Here is an 18,947-nt window from a genome sequence, read left to right as displayed (position 1 = left end):
ATTTTCTCATCTGTAAAATGAACTAGAAGAGGAAATGGCAAACCATCCGGTATGTTTGCCAAGAGAACCCAAAAGAGGTTCATAAGGAGTCAGACATGACCGAAACTACTGAACAACGATGAGAGACATCTGCGTGTATTGTGTGTATTTTTATTCATACTGATGAATGAGCTCTGTGATTGGATCAGAAAAGACGGCCTTGGACAGGTCATGTGCTCCAACAGGGTCTTCCCAACATCAAAGAAAAGGGAGGGAGACCCTCCCCGTGTTGGGTTCCTCCTCCACTGCATGGAGAATTTATATGACACCATAACCCAGAGCTGCCCCAGGTGGGCAAATAGGGAAGGGCTACTATGTGCATCAGTGGGAGGTCCACCCACATGAGGGAGATCACAGCTCCATGTGAACATCGGAGCAGTCAAAGAGGAAGATAGAATGGGGTCACCTTCTGACTACACTGAATGAGTTTTCTAAAAGTTGGGATTACTAATTTCATTCTCTTTGTTATTTCCTTGGCTACTAAGACTATACACTGTCCCTTCCTTCCAGTCCTTTGTTAGTCACCTCTAAGGACAGGCTCTGGGCCCCCAACCCAGCACTGTCCCCACTGCCCAAGGTTTACATTGGCAAACTACCAACCCTCTTCCCTTTGGAATTCTAGTGACTTAGGAAACCCCATCTGATTCCTAACTCCCTCTCTCTGCACTCCGAAGAATCTCTTAGAAATGCAGTGACATGCTGTCTTCAGACAAATGGCCCAGTGTTCTGCCACTCTCCTTATGCTCTGCCTTCTCTCCTCCTAAACTCTAACTCACCTTGTTTAAAACAAAGGGCCATCTAGATTTAGAGTTGGAAGAGGTCTTAAAATTCCCAGCATCCATTTTCTCTCATTTTAAAAAGCAGAAACTGAGACCAATAGAGGTGACTTGATCTGCTCAATGTCCCCTGTTCCTACAGGAATTGCTGCACCAGCCCTCCACCCCAGAGGTTGCATTATCACCTGCTTAGTTACCCACGGAGCCTGGCAGCTCAGCATCCTCAATCAGTCATTTAGGCAACTTTTTGCCAATTTTTTATACAGGGCAGGGTGAAGTCCACCTTTCCAAATTGGGATTGGCCATGTTATCATGATTTCCGTCTCAAACCTGTATTGACTAAAATAATCTCAACGCCACGACTGACCCACAAGCACTGGAAGCCTAAATCAGCAGAAAAAACCAAGAGTAATGACAGGCTGTGTATGTCACACTTGGGTTTTCTTATTATGGGTGCTCCCAAATCCCAGAACAACCCTGAGACCCTTTCTGCGGTTCTGTGAAAAAGAAGATGTCAGTGGGAAAGCTGATGTGTTTGAGAGGGTGAGAATTTAACAGACAAATTCTAGGCACCCAGAAATCATCCCACACCACCACCTGTGTGAAACATTCAACAGACCACAGAAAAGTCTGTGCAGGCTCCCTCCCCACCCCGAACCATGTTCCCAAGGTTTGGAACCAATGGGGTCTGGGTCAGAGGGGTAGCAGGCAAAGATGATGGATCACACCACCATGCAGGAGACTCACTACCGAGTAATTTTTGGTTAAAGTTCTGTCCGACACAGGGTGTACACTAATGTCTGACCAACATAGAAACCAATGCCAAACATTCATTAAGGACCTGACTTCCATACATCCCTCGTCTCTGCATGCACTAGATGTAGCCAGCAAGTTCAGTAAGTGACAATGAATGTCCCTGCAAATTACAGACAAGCCTCAGAGATTACCAAGAGTGACTCTGGGGTTACACCTGCCTTGCAGAGCTATGGTCAGGCTCAGATGAGATAACGTCTCTGCAGTTCTTTGTAAACAGCATGCTAGAGAGTAATATAGGTGTGTACACATGAGGGGGTGTGAGTCAGGATGTATCGACAAGGCTTGTGGGCAGCATGCCTAGATACAATCTGAGGTCTTCTCTTAGCAGAGGAAGAGGGGATCAAAGATGTGTGCCAATCATTGGCACACTGGACAGAAAGGCCCTGGGAGCACCACTGAGGCTGGCACTCTTTTCTCCTGTCTCCAAGAATCGAGCAGCACATTAATATCTCTGGTCTAGGTATCTGTAGTCTAGGGGGATGAGTCTGAGTTCAGAAGGAAAACCAGTGATGCCTATCTGCTGTGGTACCAAACTAACAGATCTCTAATGCAGAGATGTGGCATTCTCTCCACCAATCAAGAGTCACAAATCCCACCATGTATGTTTGTTGTTCTTGTTTAGTCTGACTCTGTGAGCCCATGTGGGGTTTTCTTGGCAAAAGCTTAAGTGACTTGCCCAAAATCGCGCAGCTGGTAAGTGTCTGAGGCCATATTTGAACTCAGGAAGATGAGTCTTCCCGACTCTAGACCGGCACTATGACGCCACCTAGTTGCCATGGCAGGCAAGAATATTGGTGAAAGTCTAGTTGCAATAGAGACATCCACTAGTTGCATAAACATCATCACCGCCCATTGATAGTCATCTTGATGAACTGGGTAGAGAGCCAGCCTCCAAGCCAAGAAGACCAGGGTACTTGAGCTCTGTTCTAGCATTGCCTGTGTATTCATCCGCCACTTTGGGCCTCAGTTTCTTCATCTGTAAAATGAGAAGAAGAAGGTTTGTGCTCTACCTGCCTCTCAGGATAGCTGTGAAGGATGTGCTTTGTAAGCCTTAATTAAGATGCTAGGGAAATGCCAGTTATTCATGTGATCTCTGGGATGTTTGAGAGACGTGGGAAAGAAATACAAGGCTCCAGACCCTCTGTGGTGGAGAGTGGACAGGAAGTCTCAGAAAAGATTTGCTGAAATGTGTCTGGGCGGTTCTGTCCCCTCTAAATGGCTGCCATGTGCCAGCCCCGTGCCAGACAGAGTGAGATCCAAAGAGAAGGATTACCTGAGCTTACCATGGAGAAGCTTTCAATTTAGGAGGGGAAAGAAACCACACATTCCAATAAGTGTAATGTGATGTCCAGAGATGACTGCCCTACAAAAGCGTTACCCAAAAGTACCAGGAGAGGGCAAAAGAGACCAGATCTCTTCTGACAAGGGAATAAGATTGACTTCATGGAAATGTCCTTGTAGCTGGGGGAGGGAAACAAGGGAAGGAAGCAAGGATTTATTAAGCACCTACTATGTACCAGGCCCTATGCTAAGTGTTTTACAAAGATTATCTCACTTCACCCTCACAACAACCCTGCAAGACAGGCTCTATTGTTATCCTCATTTTACAGTTGAGGAAACTGAGGCAGAGAGGTTGTGATTTGTTCAGCATCGCACAGCTAGTGAATGTCTGAAGCAGGATATGAACTCATGTCTTTCTAACCCAGGTGCAGCCCTCTATTCACCATGCCAACTAGCTGAACTCAGAAGCTGAGCCTTGAAGGATGGATAGAATTGCAACAGGCAGAAAAGTTGAAGAAAGTCATTACTGTAGGGCATCCAAGCAAAGTCACAGATGGGGGACAAAAGGCAGCCCACTTAGGGGAGGGTGAACAGTCCTAAATACATTTCCCCAGGATGGGGGATGGGAGCCTCTGAGCAAAACTAGGATCCAGCTAATGGACAGGGAGCTTCAGTCAAGGTTATGAAAGGATGTGGAGGAATAAACACAATGATGCCAGGCATGAGACTGGAGAGACTGAAAAAAAGACCCAAGAGGGAGACGCCATTTCAATGTCTTTGCTAGGACAAGAATCCTCACTCACATTTCTGAAGCACATGAATGTCTGCAAACACTTCACACACATCCTCCTCTTCAAGCCTCCTTGAAGGCAGCCCTACGGGAGAGCCTCATAGCCCAGGGGAGAAATAGGGGCGCAGAAAAGAGAAGGATCCTGCTTAATGTGTAAAAGATAAATTTGGAAACCGAGTCCTCCTTCCTTCAAGGGCAGTGTGCTAGCCATCCAAATGGAGGCTCCTCAAATGCAAGGACTGATTCATCATTTATGGTTCACAGTGCCTGGCACAGAGCAGGTTATTACCGTTGTCATTACAGTTATTATTATTTTCATTGTAATTTTTGTTATCCCTTACTCACATTTATATAATGCCTTAAGGTTTGCAAAATTCTTTACCTTTACTATTTCACCCTAGGAAGGAGGTGCTGCTATTATCCCTATTTTAAGGATGAGGAAACTGAGACTGAGAAAATTGTATGACTTGACCAGGGTCACATAGCCAGTATGAGGTAGAATTTGAACTCAGCTCTTTATGACTGAGTCAGTACTCTATCCATTGTGCCACCTAGCAACAATGTTGGAATGCAGATGATGCCTGCCTTGCAGTCACCTTTCAAAATGTTTTTATTAGTATTTTCTTTCTCTTACATCATTATGCAAAGTAAGCCTCTCCTTGCCCTTCCCAGAGAGTCATCCCCTATGCCAAGTAGTATTTTTTATAGAGGAAATAATTGATTGTTCCATTTCTAATGTCTGAAAATACATGCCACGTGTAACATATGTGCACCTCCCACCTCCACTAGAGTGTGTTGAGAGTGTCTTTCAATGTCTTTATAATTTTGTCACATTTATTTTTTATTTTGCTTCCTGTATGGCTGTCCATTCCATTTACGTAATTGTAATTACTGTGTATATTGTTTTCATGGAGATGTTTACTTCATTCTGCATCAGTTCATGTAGACTTTCCTGTACTTCTGTATATTCATCACATACATAATTCCTAGTGCCATTAGAAATTCTAATCCATTACATTCTTGTACCACAGTTTCTTTAGCCATTCCTCAATTGATGAACATCTGCTTTGTTTCTAATGCTTAGCTGTCACAAAAAGTGTTAATATAAATATTCTGGAGTATATGATGACTTTTTTCTTGCTGATGGCTTCCTTAGGGTATAACGCCTGTAATGGAGTCTCTAGTCTAAAAGGTATAGACACTCCATTTATTTTATTTACGTAATTCTGAATTGCTTTCCAAAATGGTGGTAGCAGTTCAGAGTTCCATCAACAATTATTAGTGTGTGCGTTCTTTCACAACCCCCTCAACACTGATTGTTGACATCTTCTGTCATTTTTGTCAATCTGCAGGGTATGAGGTGAAAATTCAGGGTTGCTTTGATTTGTATTTCTCCTGTTATTAGTGATTTGGAGCATCCTTTCATGAGGTTGTGCATATTTTTCAATTCTTCTTTTGAGAAGTATTTATTCCTATCCTTTGACCATTTACATACTGGGGAATGGCTATTAGTCCTATATGTTATTAATCATATATATATTTGGAATACCAGACCCATAGAGAAATTTGATGGAAAGATTTTCTTCCCATTCACCCACTTTCGTTCATAATTTAGAAGGATTAATGTTGCGAGGTGGTAGAGTGGATGAAGTTCTTTGGCTTACAGTCAGGATGATTTGAGTTCAAGCTCAACTTCAGACCCTACTGGACTCATGATCTTGGCAAGTCATTTTACCCCTTTCTGTCTTAGTTTCTTTGTATGCAAAATGGGAATTGTAATAGCAGCTACCTCCCAGAGTTGTTGGGAGGATCAGCACTTAGCCCAGTGCACTATAAAAAGTTTAGCTGTTATCATTATCTGTTCAGAAGCCTTTCAATTTCAAGTAACCAAAGTTATCTACTTTCTCTTTCATAATTGCCTCGATCTCTTCTTTGGTTAATAATACAAATCTTACACATAGCTGGGTTTCTTTTCTAATTTTTTAATAGTGTGATCTTTAAGATTAAGGGGGCATATCCATTTGGAAAGTAATATGAAATGGGTTGTAAAATGTTGTTGACTAAATGTGATTTCTACAGGATTACTTTCCAGTTCTTCAAGCAGTTTTTATTACATGAGGAGTTTTCCCCAGGGAGCATGTTTTCCACTTTATCAAACAGTTGAGTTATTGAATTTCATTGTTTATGCTTCTTCCATGTTTAGTCTGTTCCATTGATCTACCTCTATTTTTTTTAACTAAGACAATGTAGTTTTGATGACACCTGCTCCGTAATATAGTTTAAGTTCTGTAAGTGCTATTTCCCTTTGTCTCTGCTTCTTTTCATAATTTTCCTGGATATTCAAAATCTTTTGTTTTTCCACATGAATTTTGCTACAATTGCTACAATATCAATTAATATGTGTCCCTTTGGTAATTTGGTTGGTATAGAATTAAGAGTGGAAATTAATTTTGGCAGCATTTTTATTTTATTGGCAGAGCCAATGAGCACTGAATATTCCTTCAGCTTTTTAATCTATCCTTCATTTCTTAAGGAACACTTTATAGTTGAATCTGTATAAGTTTTTTGTGTGCTTTAGGAGGTCAATCTCGTTATTTTATGCAATTTTACTGCGAATGGGATTTCCCTTTCTATTATTGCTTCTTGTGTTTCATTATTATTAGAATTTTTGTTGATTTCTGAGGATTTATTTTGTAGCCAGAAACTTTGCCAAAGCTCTTACATTAACTTCTATTGTTACTGATCTTCTAGAACTTTCCATACCATCAGCAGATAGGAATAGTTTAAGATCTCTTTACTTCTCTTCATTCTTTTAGTTTTTTTCTCTTATTTTATTGCTGCAGCTAATACTTTCAGAACTAAATCAAGTAATACTGGGGGAAATTTTTCTAAAAGTTTCAGGTGGTGCTAGAAAATGCATATATTATTTTGTGGTACCATTTAGAAGATACGATATTTTTTCACTGTAATTTCTCCAGCATTTCATTCAGTTCCATATTTTCTCTTTTGTTTAACTTTTTTATAGACTTATCCAAAACTGAGAGAGGGTTATTGAAGTCGAGTGTCACTACTGTGTTACTGTCTATTTCTTTTTCAAGCTCAGATAATATTTCCTTTATGAATTTGGATGCTAAGGCATGTGAAGCTTTTAAGTTTTTACTGTCATTGCTTTGTTATTTATAGTTCCTTTAAGTCCAATATAGTTTCCTTATTTATCACTTTTTTTCATTGTTTGTTTTTGCTTTGTCAGAAAGCAAGATTTCAAATGTTGCTTTTTTTGGATTCTCTTGATATAAAATAATTTTACCCTCCCCCTCAGTTTTATTTTACATGTCTTTGTTTTATAAATGTGCTTCTTGCAAGCAACAGATTGCAGTATTTTGTTTCATTATCTAATTTGCCATCCTTCTTTGTTCCTTTGGATTGTTTAATACATTTACATCTAAAGTTATGAATTAATTTTATAGTTTTTTTCATCTATCTCTAATGTTGAGTTTTTTCCAAGTCATTATTTTTCCCTCTTTTTCTGTAAATACAGGATTATGGCCCTTCAGTTATTTTAATCACTTTTTAAAGTTGATATGGCCAGTCCTTGCTTATATTTCTGATATACAACCCACTACGAAGCTCTACACCCTTCCCTGGCTATCCCTTTCCCCCCATATTTGCCTCAAAATCTCTTCCCTATGTCCATACTCTTCCACTCCCCTGAGTGCCAGTTGCCCTCTGGGGTTTCAAGCCTCCTATTCCAATATAAAAGAAGTAAACTTTTCAAGCACAAGTTCTCAAGCTCATATCCAGTGTAAAGTCCCTACTTCCTTACATGCACCATCTTTCTTCACCTGTGGGAGCTTTCAACAATGGAACATCTCCCATCACAAACTACAACCTTCTTCTTTCCCTCTCCCCCTTTTAATCTTTCCTTCCTCTTCTTTATCCACTCCTCTGTAGATTTTTCTCTTTCTAGATGCCAGAATTCACCTTCCCTTCATTAGTAGACCTTGATTGGACCCCAGAACATCACACACTCCTCTCCCCTTTCTCCTGCTTTATGTATTCACCCATGTTGTGATGTAACCCACCAAAAAAAAATACCACTGATTCACCTGTAGCTTCTGTATCCTGTTTCACCTCTGTCTCATTGTGCATATTTTAAAAAGCAGTCTTTTATTGGTCTCTGCTGTCATTCTGTCGCTGTTGGTGTCCTTGCTTATTGAATTTAGTTACAACTCCTGCATTTCTATTGATCAGTGTTGAGAAACAAATAACCATTTTTGGTTTTTTTACTAAAAATGTTTCAATTTCTTTTTTATTGTTGAATATCCATCTTCTTTCCTATATGGTTAAGCTCAGATTTTCAGGAGAAGTTACCCTGGGTTGTGTCCTTAGGTTTATTGCTCTTCAGAACACATTATTCCATTCCCACCTACCTTTTCTGTTAAATGCAGAATAGTCTTGCATTATTCAGATGCCCTTTCCTTCATATTTGAAAATCTTTCTCCTGATCACTTGCGAATTCAATTTCTCTGAATTGAATTCTTCTGATTTCCTTCATTATAGTGTTAAAGTTTTTGTCTTGTCATGATCTATGGTCCTTAAATTATCTCTAAACAACCTTTCTTCAAGATCATTATGTTTTGCTTACATAGTGAGCACATTTTTTATTTTGCTTCTCTTCTAAACCGGCCTTCACTTTTGCGTATTTGCCTTCCCAATCTATTGTTTTGTGTTTTGTTTCTTTGGTGAGATTGCTTTTATAAATTCAAGTTTGTGGGGTTTTTCCTGTTCTGGTCATTGTTTTTTGCTGTGCAGGACACAAATTTCTCTCTCATAATTCTCGTTTCCAAGTTGTGGTTCCCTCTTCTCCTCAAACTCCACAGAATCCTCTGTCTCATCTAGTGTTAGATCATTTTCCTTTCTTCTGCAATATAAATACTTGAACTCATTTACTAGGTCTGGAGGCCATATTTCTTTCAGCTGTTACTGTTTTTCCTGTTGATTTATGTGTTTATGTTCAAAATCTTTGAGTTTTCTTCTTCCTGAAATCTTTGGTAATTTCAGTCCTCCCCCTCCTTATTTTCTCTATCACTCACTATCTCTCCCTTCTGATTGTGGTTTTCTTATGAGCTGAATCTCAAAGCATCTCAACCTCCCTTCATACTGAGAAATTCACAGTTCATCAGACTGTAACTGTGCCCCAAGTGACTTAGATGGTCAGAACTGGTCTCCCAATGCATGCTGTGTTCTTTTCCTCAGGTTTGGAAGAGTGCTGCACACCCTTTCCCTCCTCTCCCTCCCAGGACGGTGTCCTAAAATCCTATATCTCTCCCTCTATATCTTAGTTCTTTCCCCAGAACTGTCAGTTCAGATCTTTCCAGTATTGTTACTACCAGGTTGTCTGCCCCAGCACTGCTCTGCTGGTGTTGTGGGATTGTTGTACTTGGCACCAGTAATTCAGAACTCTCCAGTGCCTGGCACATAGTAGGTGCTATACAAATATTAATCATTAATCACCTATCTTCCCTGGGACTCTCATCATCTGTAAAAGGAGCAGATTGTACTAGATGGCCTCTGAGGTTTTCTCTAGCTCCAGATCCCACGACTGGAAGTTCCTCAACCTCTCTGGGCCTCAGGTTTCTCATGTGGTCCCTGACTTGCTTTTGCTACTGAGAGACTGTGGTTACCTAGATGTCTATGCAGCCAAAGCAGATTTCTGTAGCTTGGAGTCAGGATCTCTGTGCTGATAGAAAGTGGGAGGAAGGCCCTGGGTATGGGGGTAGATTTTGTTGAAAGCCTGTTGTGCCTTTGGGTCTGCTATTGCAGACTTTCTACCAATAGCATGGGAGGTAGGGGAAGGGGTGCTAAAAGAGCTCAGGATCAATGAGTATGGATTCATGGGTTAATGTGGAATAGAAATAAGGGTATTTTCCCAACCTGGTACCTAGTAGACAATAAATATTTGTTGAATTAAAACATTGTTCTAGGTACCAGAAATCCAAAGAAGAGGATGAAGCAGCCCACGCCCTTGAGAAGATGACCTTTTGCTGAGAGAATACAACATGTATAATAGACGTTCCGTCCAAAAAAATAGAACACAACCAAAATAATTGTCCTAATCTATGCATGTATGGTAACCCCCTGATCCAACTAGAACATGATCTCTTTGAGGGCAGGGCCTATGTTATTTTGATTTTTGTGCCTAGCAGAATGCCTGTACATGGTACACTTCTAATAAATCGTTGTCAGTTGATTGATTTGGATCCCCACTCCCCAAAGACGACTGCTCCTTGAGGGCAGGGTTTGTCTCACTTGTTGTTTCTTATATCCCCATAATGAGAAGGCGTCTGGATCTTTGCTCTGGGATGCTGAGAGATTGGAAGGACAGTGAGTCTCCCCATCAAGGCAGCACCTGCCACCAGCTCTCACTGTGGTCTCTCTGAAGATTCCCCACTGTCACACACAAGCACCTCCCTCGGTCACACTCTAGAAAAAGTGAACTCCGGAACCACAGCAGGAGCTCCACACTCCTACCTCCTCCAGGGCTTTCCTCTCATTCCTTCTGGTCCCAAGGCTCCAGTCCAAGAGGCTCAGAGATGTCCGGGTACCTCGGTCTCCTCTTAGTTGCTGCTCTGCTTCCTGGTAAGTTTGCCCTATGCTTTGGGAAGTCTGGGAAGCGCTGTCCTTGGTTTCTGGCTTGTCACCCACTTCTTTCTGCCCTCCTTGCAGCTGGCCAGATGGCCATCGTCCTGGAGCAGAAGGTTATCTCCATGACCCGAAATGTAGGAGCGTCTGCAACCTTGACCTGTGAGATTTTCAGCCCGAAGTTTGACAATATCCACTGGTACCGCTACCAGGAGGGGAGGGCTCCAGAACGCCTGCTACGCTATTCCATGAGCAAGTCTGAGTCAGTACTGGACCCGGGAGTCAGCCCCGAAAAAATCAGGGCTTATAAGGGGAAGGACAACAGTTGCAGATTAATACTGAGTAATCTACAGTTGAGTGACTCAGGAATGTATCACTGTGCCATCTGGGACGGACCACAGAGGCACAGGCTGCCCCAGCTCCTGAGAAAAACATGCCACCTACAGCAGCTGAGGTTTCCACCCAGGAACCCAAGCCCTACTTCAGGATAGACTGAATACTTACTGAGGCTTCACTTGGACTACAGTAACCTTAAGCCCAGGAACTTTGGTCAAGATGTTTGAGAACACAAATCTTCCAGAGCTCAGTAGAACTGCGCTTATTTCTCTGCCTAGAACAGACACAGCACTGGCTCTGAATTCAGAGCATTTGGATTCAAATGTAGTCTCTAATGCTTACTACCTGTGTAAGAAGAACAGTCAGTTGGTACAGTGGATAGAGTGCTGGACCTGGAGTTAGGAAGACCTGAATTCAAATCTGGCCTCAGATCCTTACTAGCTACATGATCCTGGGAAAGTCACTTAACCTGTGTCAGCCTCAGTTTTTGCAAAATGGGGATAATAATAGCACCTCCCTCTCAAGTTGTTGTGAGGATCAAATGAGATAGTAATTGCAAAGTGCTGACCATGGTACCTGGCACATAGTAGGCAGTATATAAATATTAATCATTAATCATCACCTAACTTCCTTGGGATTCTGTTTCCTCATCTGCAAAATGAAGAGATTGTAGTAGAAGCCTTTGAGGCTTTCTCTAGCTCTAGATCCTATGACTCACATGTGTAAAGGGAGGTTGAAACTAGAAAAAATAATATTATCAAATTTTATATAATGCTTCCAATATATTATCTTATATCCCCATCTTATATCCCTGGGAAGTTTATGCTATAATCAACCCCATTCTGAATAGACATAAGTTAAGTGACTCACCCAGAGTCACAGAACTAGTTAGTATCTGAGGCAGAATTTGAACTCAGGTCTTCCTGACTTAAAGTCTACCTATCCCAGATGACTTCTGGGGTTCTTTCCAGCTCTAAGACTCAGATCCTGTGATCTTAAACTTCTGCAAAGAGAGGCTAGGGAGGGGCTACTATTTTAGATGTCTTTTTCTATGTTGTCTCTCCCCGGTTAGAGCCAATGCTCAAAGGTGAGTTGCTTGTCACCCACAGCAAGAGACATTGCTTGACTCTGTCAAGTGTTATATGGACACTGGAAGATCAGGATGTAATTCATTTCTGCAGAGGCCCCTTTTCTCTCATTTTCCCACTAAGTGTTTTTAAAGCCTAGGTCACATGCCACCTCTTCCATTATGTCTTCCTGATCACTTCTATAAGTAATGATCTTGCCCTTGAACCTCATGTGGCATGCTGCTCTGCACATCCCAAATTCATTTGGCACATAATGTGATAAGTTACAGTTATCTATACTCAGTCTTATAGAAGACTATATGTCTATGTGTTCCTGGAGACAACACCTACACCTCTCAGAATGAGGTGTTAATACACTTTCCCATTATTTGGGTCCAAATCCACTTAACAACAGGGCTTCTGATCCCCTACCAAAGTGTTTACCTTTATTAGTCAGCCAGGGGACAAAATAAGTTCAAAGAAAAGGACCTTTAATGAAATATCATAAGGAAATTGCAATAAAACAGTTCTTGCCAAAATACTCTTGGGCTCTATCTATGTCACAAATGCATATATTGTTAGTGGGAATAGAGAAGACACATATGGAACATATGTGACCCCAGAAAACATGTGGAGGGTCATGCTGTGCCAGGGCACAGTCTTGGAATCCCATGCCTCCAAGGGTACAAAGTCATTGTTATCTTCTGATGATTTCATCACATGGCTCCCACTGGATTTGTTTCCTGCTGGTCTCTGCAAGACCCATTGTCTTCACCAGATGCAATTACACTGAATGTGTCATCCCTAATAGAAGCATGCTACATCCTCCTCATGGGAAGAGTGAACTCCTCCACACTCTTATAGTTTAAAGTACTGAAGCTTTCCATAACACCCCACCCCCAACAGACTCTCCAGAGAGCTAAGAGAGTCATCCTTGTACTTCAAGGCCTTCAAGAAGAACAGACTTGAATGACAGGAATCACCTTCTCAGTATATCCATAGAGTTGTATAATAACAGGCAGTTAAAATACTTTTCATCACCACACATCATGAAGCCCTGAGTCATCATGGCTAACAAGAAGTCAGAGGATATCTACGACTGCTCTAAGTTTCAGGAAGACCTTCTGAATCATGCAGCTGGAAAGCAGACCCAGCCCAAGATTCTTGTCACCTACCTGACCATGTTTTAAGGCTGAGGAAAGTGTGTGTGGTGAGAGGCACTACAGCTGTCCTTCAAAAAGTGGCCTCTAAAACTGAATTTAAAAAGTGGTCTATGAATAAATGAATTTATGAATAAAAAAATTCATTTATGAAGTTTTCTATGCGTCAGGCACTGTGCCAAGCATGGGGAAATAAATATAAAAATCATAACAGCCCCTACTTTTGAGCTCATGGAGCTGGCATTCTAATAGGAGAAGGTAACACATAAGGAAGTATAAACAAGGAGGGGTGGTTTTCATGAGGAACCACGGAGATGGTGAGACGGGTCGTAGGACAACTGACTGGCATGAACTTTCTAGGATTGTTAGTGCCTATTGGATTACTATTCAAGGGGATGTAAGTGGAGGGTGTGTGTGTGTGCGTGTGTGTGTGTGTGTGTGTATGTGTGTGAAACAAGGATGACAGCCAGTCATGAAAATGTCTATGGAGATACTGGACACACAGAGAAAGTATTTATTGCTCATTGTGCTAAGTGCCAGAGGAGACCGAAGGAGACAGAGTCTATCCCTTCTTCCTGTCAGATCCTATTTCTCCCTCAATGCTGCACAAGTTCAAATGGCCCTTCCTGGCTACCATATTAACTCATATTCAATGGACTTTTGGATACTAAAAGTCCCAAACCGTTTCCAGACAAACAGCTGTCTCTCACCACAGCTGTAATATGTGTGAAGTTGATTGTTTATACCCAAGTGTAATCATTTGTTTATCTCCATTCAGTTTCATTGTATTCAAGTCAGCCCAACGTGTTAGCCTCACAAGAGGTTATTGACTCCTGATCCTGGACTCCAGTGGTAGCTCTCCCTCCAGGTTCTGTGCATCATCTTCAAACTTAATTAGCATGTCATTTATGCCTTTATATGTCATTGATAAAAATATTAAACAGCACTAAGCCAAGCCCTGAGGAACTCCACTGATGATTTTCTTCCCAAGTACCATTGAATTGTTGTGACTACTCTTTGTGCTTGTGCTCAATCCATCTGTGTATATAGTACATCTGAATTTCAATAGACTAGCCCACAGCTCCCAGTGGTGCCCACAAAAATAGTATGAAATATTTTACCAAACAATTTCTGAAAATCTGGGTAATTCATAGCTCCAGAATGCCTCTGATCTATCCATTTAGTGAACTTGTTGAAAAAGGGAGATAAACTTCATTTGGCATGATCTGTTCTTGATGAGGATCAAGGTGGTGCATTGGATAGAGGGCTGGGTTTGGAGTCAAGCAAGATGACCTGAGTGTAAATCTTGCCTCTTTAATTTGCAAGCTATATGATGATAGGCATACGATTTAACTTCTTCCAGGCCCAATATCCTCATCTGAAAATGTGAGTAAGAGTGGCACCTGCCTCACTGGATCATTGTGAGTATCAGATGAGGTAACACACATAGATCTCCTTGGAGAGTTATAGAAATGCGATCTCTGGAACTGGCTGGCTTCTTTTAATGATTGCTTCCTTTCTTAGGTGTTGATTTACCATAACTTTAAAAAGACATTCTAGAATTTTATCAGTAATCAAAATAAAGAGCACTGGCCCATAATCTGACAATTACATTTGCTCTCCTCTGATTTGGTGAAACTTCTCTTATTCTCCATGATTTTCAAAGCTCACTATCAGTGACCACTCCATCACCTCTGGCAGTGCTTTCAGAACCGGGGGTGGAGCTCCTCTAAGAGAGGTGACAGATTCATCAATAATAGCTGGTGTCTTTTTATTGCCTCCCTACTTCTTGATGGAAGCAATTCCCTACTATCCCTTTGTGTTCTCTCCTTTTCTACTCAAAGTTCATTTTCACTGATGGAGAAAACACAAAGAAAATAACAGTTGTACAACTCTGCCTTTGGCTTCATCAGCTAATGTCCTACAAGTCACTCTAAACAGGAGTTCTTATTTCTCCTTGATCATTCTCTTTTTCCCCGGTATAGTTTTTTTTGAAAAATTGATTTGTAATCCTTATCTTCCTTTCCTCAACATCCTTGCCCCATTCTAAGTTTTTGTAGCTCAAAGTGTTTTCTAGAAGATCATGATACATTTCTTTCATTAATTTTTCATTATCTACACTTGCTTTTGTCTTGGGCATGTCTTTTAAAAATCTAAATTGGTTCGTGAGTTCTCTGGGTATCCACATTGGTCTCTTTCAACAACATTTTACCTCCTCATTGGAATTTTTTCAAACTGTGACTTCAAATCTTCTCTCTAGGGAGTTTCCTATTTCTCTCACATGACCATCCCAGGAGAATTCTGGGATCTGGTACCTTTCTGTGTATTTTTTGAGTCTTTGAAGTCTTCTTTCCCAATATCTAGGGCACACAACAGATTATGCCCAGTTCTCCCTTTTTCTATATCACAAACTCTAAGATGGAGTGATCACTTGCTATTACTTTCACCCCCTAAACCATTTTAGCAGCAATAACAATAAACAATGACATAAAAATGCCATCATTTATGAAGAGTTCACTCTGAGCAAGGCAGTGAGCTAAGCACAGAGGATATGGAGACATAGTAGAGATGTTTGCTAAGTGTGCTTTAGCCACAATCCAGTCTGACCCTTAGAAAACTGATCTGTGTGGTAGGCACTGTTGGCATTATTATCCCTGCTTCACAGATGAGAACACTCAGAGGGTCCTCTGGGACCTTGGTAAAGTCTCCTCACATCCCTCAAACTGGAGAACCCTGATGAGAGTCACTTCTACACTCTTAAGTTTTGGAGGGATGTTGTAGATGCAGGTTTCACACGAGGGGCTTTGAATGGGGGCAGACGTTGGCCTGAATGGTCAGTAGTGTTCTGTTGTTGACTCACTGTGTGACATAAGACATATCCATGTGTCTCATTTCCTGGGTCTGTAAAGTGAGAGGTTGGATTCAATAATGCCTAGGGTCCCTTCTAACTCTAACACTATAGTACCTCAGATGCCTTCAGAAGACTATGAGCAAACCCAGTACTGCTCAATAATGGATAAATTGAAAAGGGCAAATTATGGTGCCTAGTACGTAGTTAGGTGCTTACAAAGGGTGATGAGTTTAGTATGTATGGAGAAAATAAGAATGAGAAGGTTTGGGGATCATAAAGCCTGGGATGAATATGCACTAAATAAAAGTAGACAGAAGCCGGATTCTTTTGTTATTTAATGGATGTCCATTCTATTTCAACTCACCTTGGAAACCTGATCCACTGTTAGTTCCCTTACTGGATAGCAGACTGGGGTTTTATCCTTTCCAACCATTGAGCCTCCTTGAGGCTTACCTCCCTTTGGTTTCTCTCTTTGATCTCTTCTGCTGACACTTGGCCTGTGTTCTGTGTGGGCTATTAGACCATAGCACCTACTCTCCCCACCCCCAACCAAGAAGGAAGTGCCTCAAGACCAGCATTGGGAGAGACCTTTCTACTGCTTGGTCCCAGCCTTCTGACTCCTCTCATCTAAATCTCCAGAACTGTAACCAAGAAGAAAGGTCTCTTGACAACTAGGAGCATGGGGAGAACATTTTTCTTGCTTTTGCTTTCCCTTCTTCCTAGTAAGTGTGTTGTGGTCATGGTGCCCTTGATACTGGGGGAGGGGCAGTATCCAAGGCTCCTTCATCTTCTTCTCTCCTGATGCTTTTGTTCTCATTACAGCTCATCTATCCAGTGCTCACCTGGAGCAGGAGACCTCTGTCATGGGCATTCAGGGAGGCTCTGTCATCCTCACCTGTAGACTCTTTGGTTCAGTTTCCACTGTGGTGCACTGGTACAGGCTCCAGGATGGGAGGCCCCCAGAGCGCTTTCTCTACTTTTCATTGCAATTAGGCACATCGACGTTTGATAGGGGCTTTGATGAAAATAAATTCCGGGTCCATAAGGATGAATTTAATGAAGGGAGCAGCATCTTGCTAATCAAAAAGCTGGAAGTGAGTGACACTGGCATGTATTACTGTGCTGTCTGGGACAACCACAGTGCCCCAGAGTGAATGTCCTCTCCACATAAAAGGCCCTGCAGTCTTTAGCAGCTTGCAACAACTGGTACTCAACATAGCAGATGAAGTTGCTTCTTCAAGCCTACCCTGTCCTTGCTCCCTTCAACTTGTGTAGCGACTCAGCTAATTTTCCCTCCCTTTCCAGCCCAACAGACCCCACCACCCTCCACTAAACACCTAGCCCAACCCTGAGAAAGTTAGCAGAGAACACATAAGTCCATCTAAAATTTCCTGGGGTCAACTGAGTTCCAATTCATAACCACACAATGTTCTTGCTTGGAAATCTCCCTTGGACAAGTTTAAAGATCCTAATGTAATGAGAAGATTGGCCAATGAAGGGAGAATCTTTGGGAAAAGCTGAGATTCCTTCTCTCTACTGGGTAATACCAGCAATGTTGAGGTTCTGAACCAAGTTTGCATATAAAAAAAGATGCATTCTTCCCTACGTTCTTTCATATGTTTACTTCCTGGCTAAGATGAACAACTACATTTCTCTTTCATTTGTTTGCTCCTCTTTATTCTCCCTGCCACCAGCAGAGGAGAGGTCCTCATTATCAATCTCTGGCCCCAGGGCAGGGTCTCCTAATTAATAGGTCTCCTGTCTCCACTGTTTCCTCCCCTTGACCCATCCTTTCTTCATTCCACTATCAGCTCACTTTTCCAGGTGCATAGATCTGTTCATTTTCCTTCTCTACTCTTGTCCTCAATGACTTCCTATTACCTATTGAAGACCAATTGAACTCTTAAGTCTGGCATGCAAATCTCTGCACAACATCACACCATTCTCAAGCCTTACTTTATATTACTCCTTTCCATTTACCTACTGCCCCATTTTCTATCCTCCTAATGGATCCCACACTTTCCCACCTCCATGCTTTTGGTCATATTATGTCTGCAATGTCCTCCTTCCTCCTCCCCAATTCCTATCCTGAAGGTACTAGGGGGAGGGAAGGGGAGGTCTTTCAAGAATATTAAACAATGATCAGAACAGTCACAAAAACAATAATAACTAACATATATAACACATATGTTGTAACATATTAAGGTTTGCCAAGTACTCTACAAATATTATATCACTTTATCAACCCTGGAAGGTAGGTGCTAATATTATGCCCATTTTACAGATGAAGAAATTGAGGCAGACAGAGATTTTCTTGCTGAAAATCACACCACTAGAAGGTCATCCAAAGTTGGATTTGAACTCAGGTCTTGCTGACTTCAGTCTAGTGTTCTATCCCAGGGCCATACTTATGCTTTAGGAAGAACAATTTTGCCTCTAAGTGGAGAATGGACTTGAACGGGGAGAGGGTTGAGGCAGGGAGGACAAGTTGAAGCCTACTACAGTAATGTAAGCCACAGAGGAGGAAAGCCTGTACCAGGGTGGCAGGGGGAGAGGGGTAGAGGAGACAAGGAGACATATATGGAGATAGAAACCACAGAGCTGGGACCAGATTGGCCATTAAGAATGATAGCGAGTGCTGTGTTAGGGATGACACAGAGGTTAGGAGCCTGGATACCTGGGACGGTGTCCAAGTCAATGTGCCCTCAGCAGGAAACTGGGAAGAGAGGGTCTGGGGGAAAGAGAATGACTCAAGTTTGGGTCACTATTAGTTTAAGATGTCTACAAGAAATCCATTCTGAGATGTAGTCAATGAGGATGTGTGTCTAGCTATCACTTTTTCTGGGCCTTTCTTTTCTTGACCCAGAATTGTCCCTCTTGGTCCACTCATTCTTCATCATTAGCTTGGTCAGAATGCTACTGCATGTCACAGGCCACTCTTGTGATGTCTCTTCTCATGTGACCACTGCTTTCATACCAGTTTCTTCTACCCCACCCAGTCCCAAGGAGAGCAATAAGATCATCCAACCACTTGTTTGCCGCTTTATCTCATTTTTCTCGCACAGGTCCAAATAGAAAAAGAAAAGCAAGCATTCCCTATCTCCATGTAGGGAAAGGGCAAGATGACATATATACACTGAGGAAGACCTATCTATACAGAGGCCAAGCAGAGGTCCAAAGCCAACTGGG

The 18,947-nt window shown here is 41.8% G+C and overlaps 2 gene segments (V, D, J or C); both read left to right on the top strand.

Annotated features, from left to right (window-relative positions):
• The first annotated feature begins 10,126 nt into the window (after positions 1-10,126).
• On the top strand, positions 10,127-10,835 carry LOC140532310 (T cell receptor gamma variable 4-like). The segment is given in 2 exon segments: positions 10,127-10,341; positions 10,429-10,835. Coding segments are annotated over 2 exon segments (453 nt in total).
• Positions 10,836-11,757: 922 nt separating this feature from the next.
• On the top strand, positions 11,758-16,912 carry LOC140532309 (T cell receptor gamma variable 3-like). The segment is given in 2 exon segments: positions 11,758-11,767; positions 16,581-16,912. Coding segments are annotated over 2 exon segments (342 nt in total).
• The last annotated feature ends 2,035 nt before the right edge of the window (positions 16,913-18,947 follow it).

The sequence above is a fragment of the Notamacropus eugenii genome, chromosome 3 (assembly GCF_028372415.1).
Source record: "Notamacropus eugenii isolate mMacEug1 chromosome 3, mMacEug1.pri_v2, whole genome shotgun sequence".
In the NCBI taxonomy this organism is placed as follows: domain Eukaryota; kingdom Metazoa; phylum Chordata; class Mammalia; order Diprotodontia; family Macropodidae; genus Notamacropus; species Notamacropus eugenii.
This window is presented reverse-complemented; position numbering and strand designations above follow the sequence as displayed.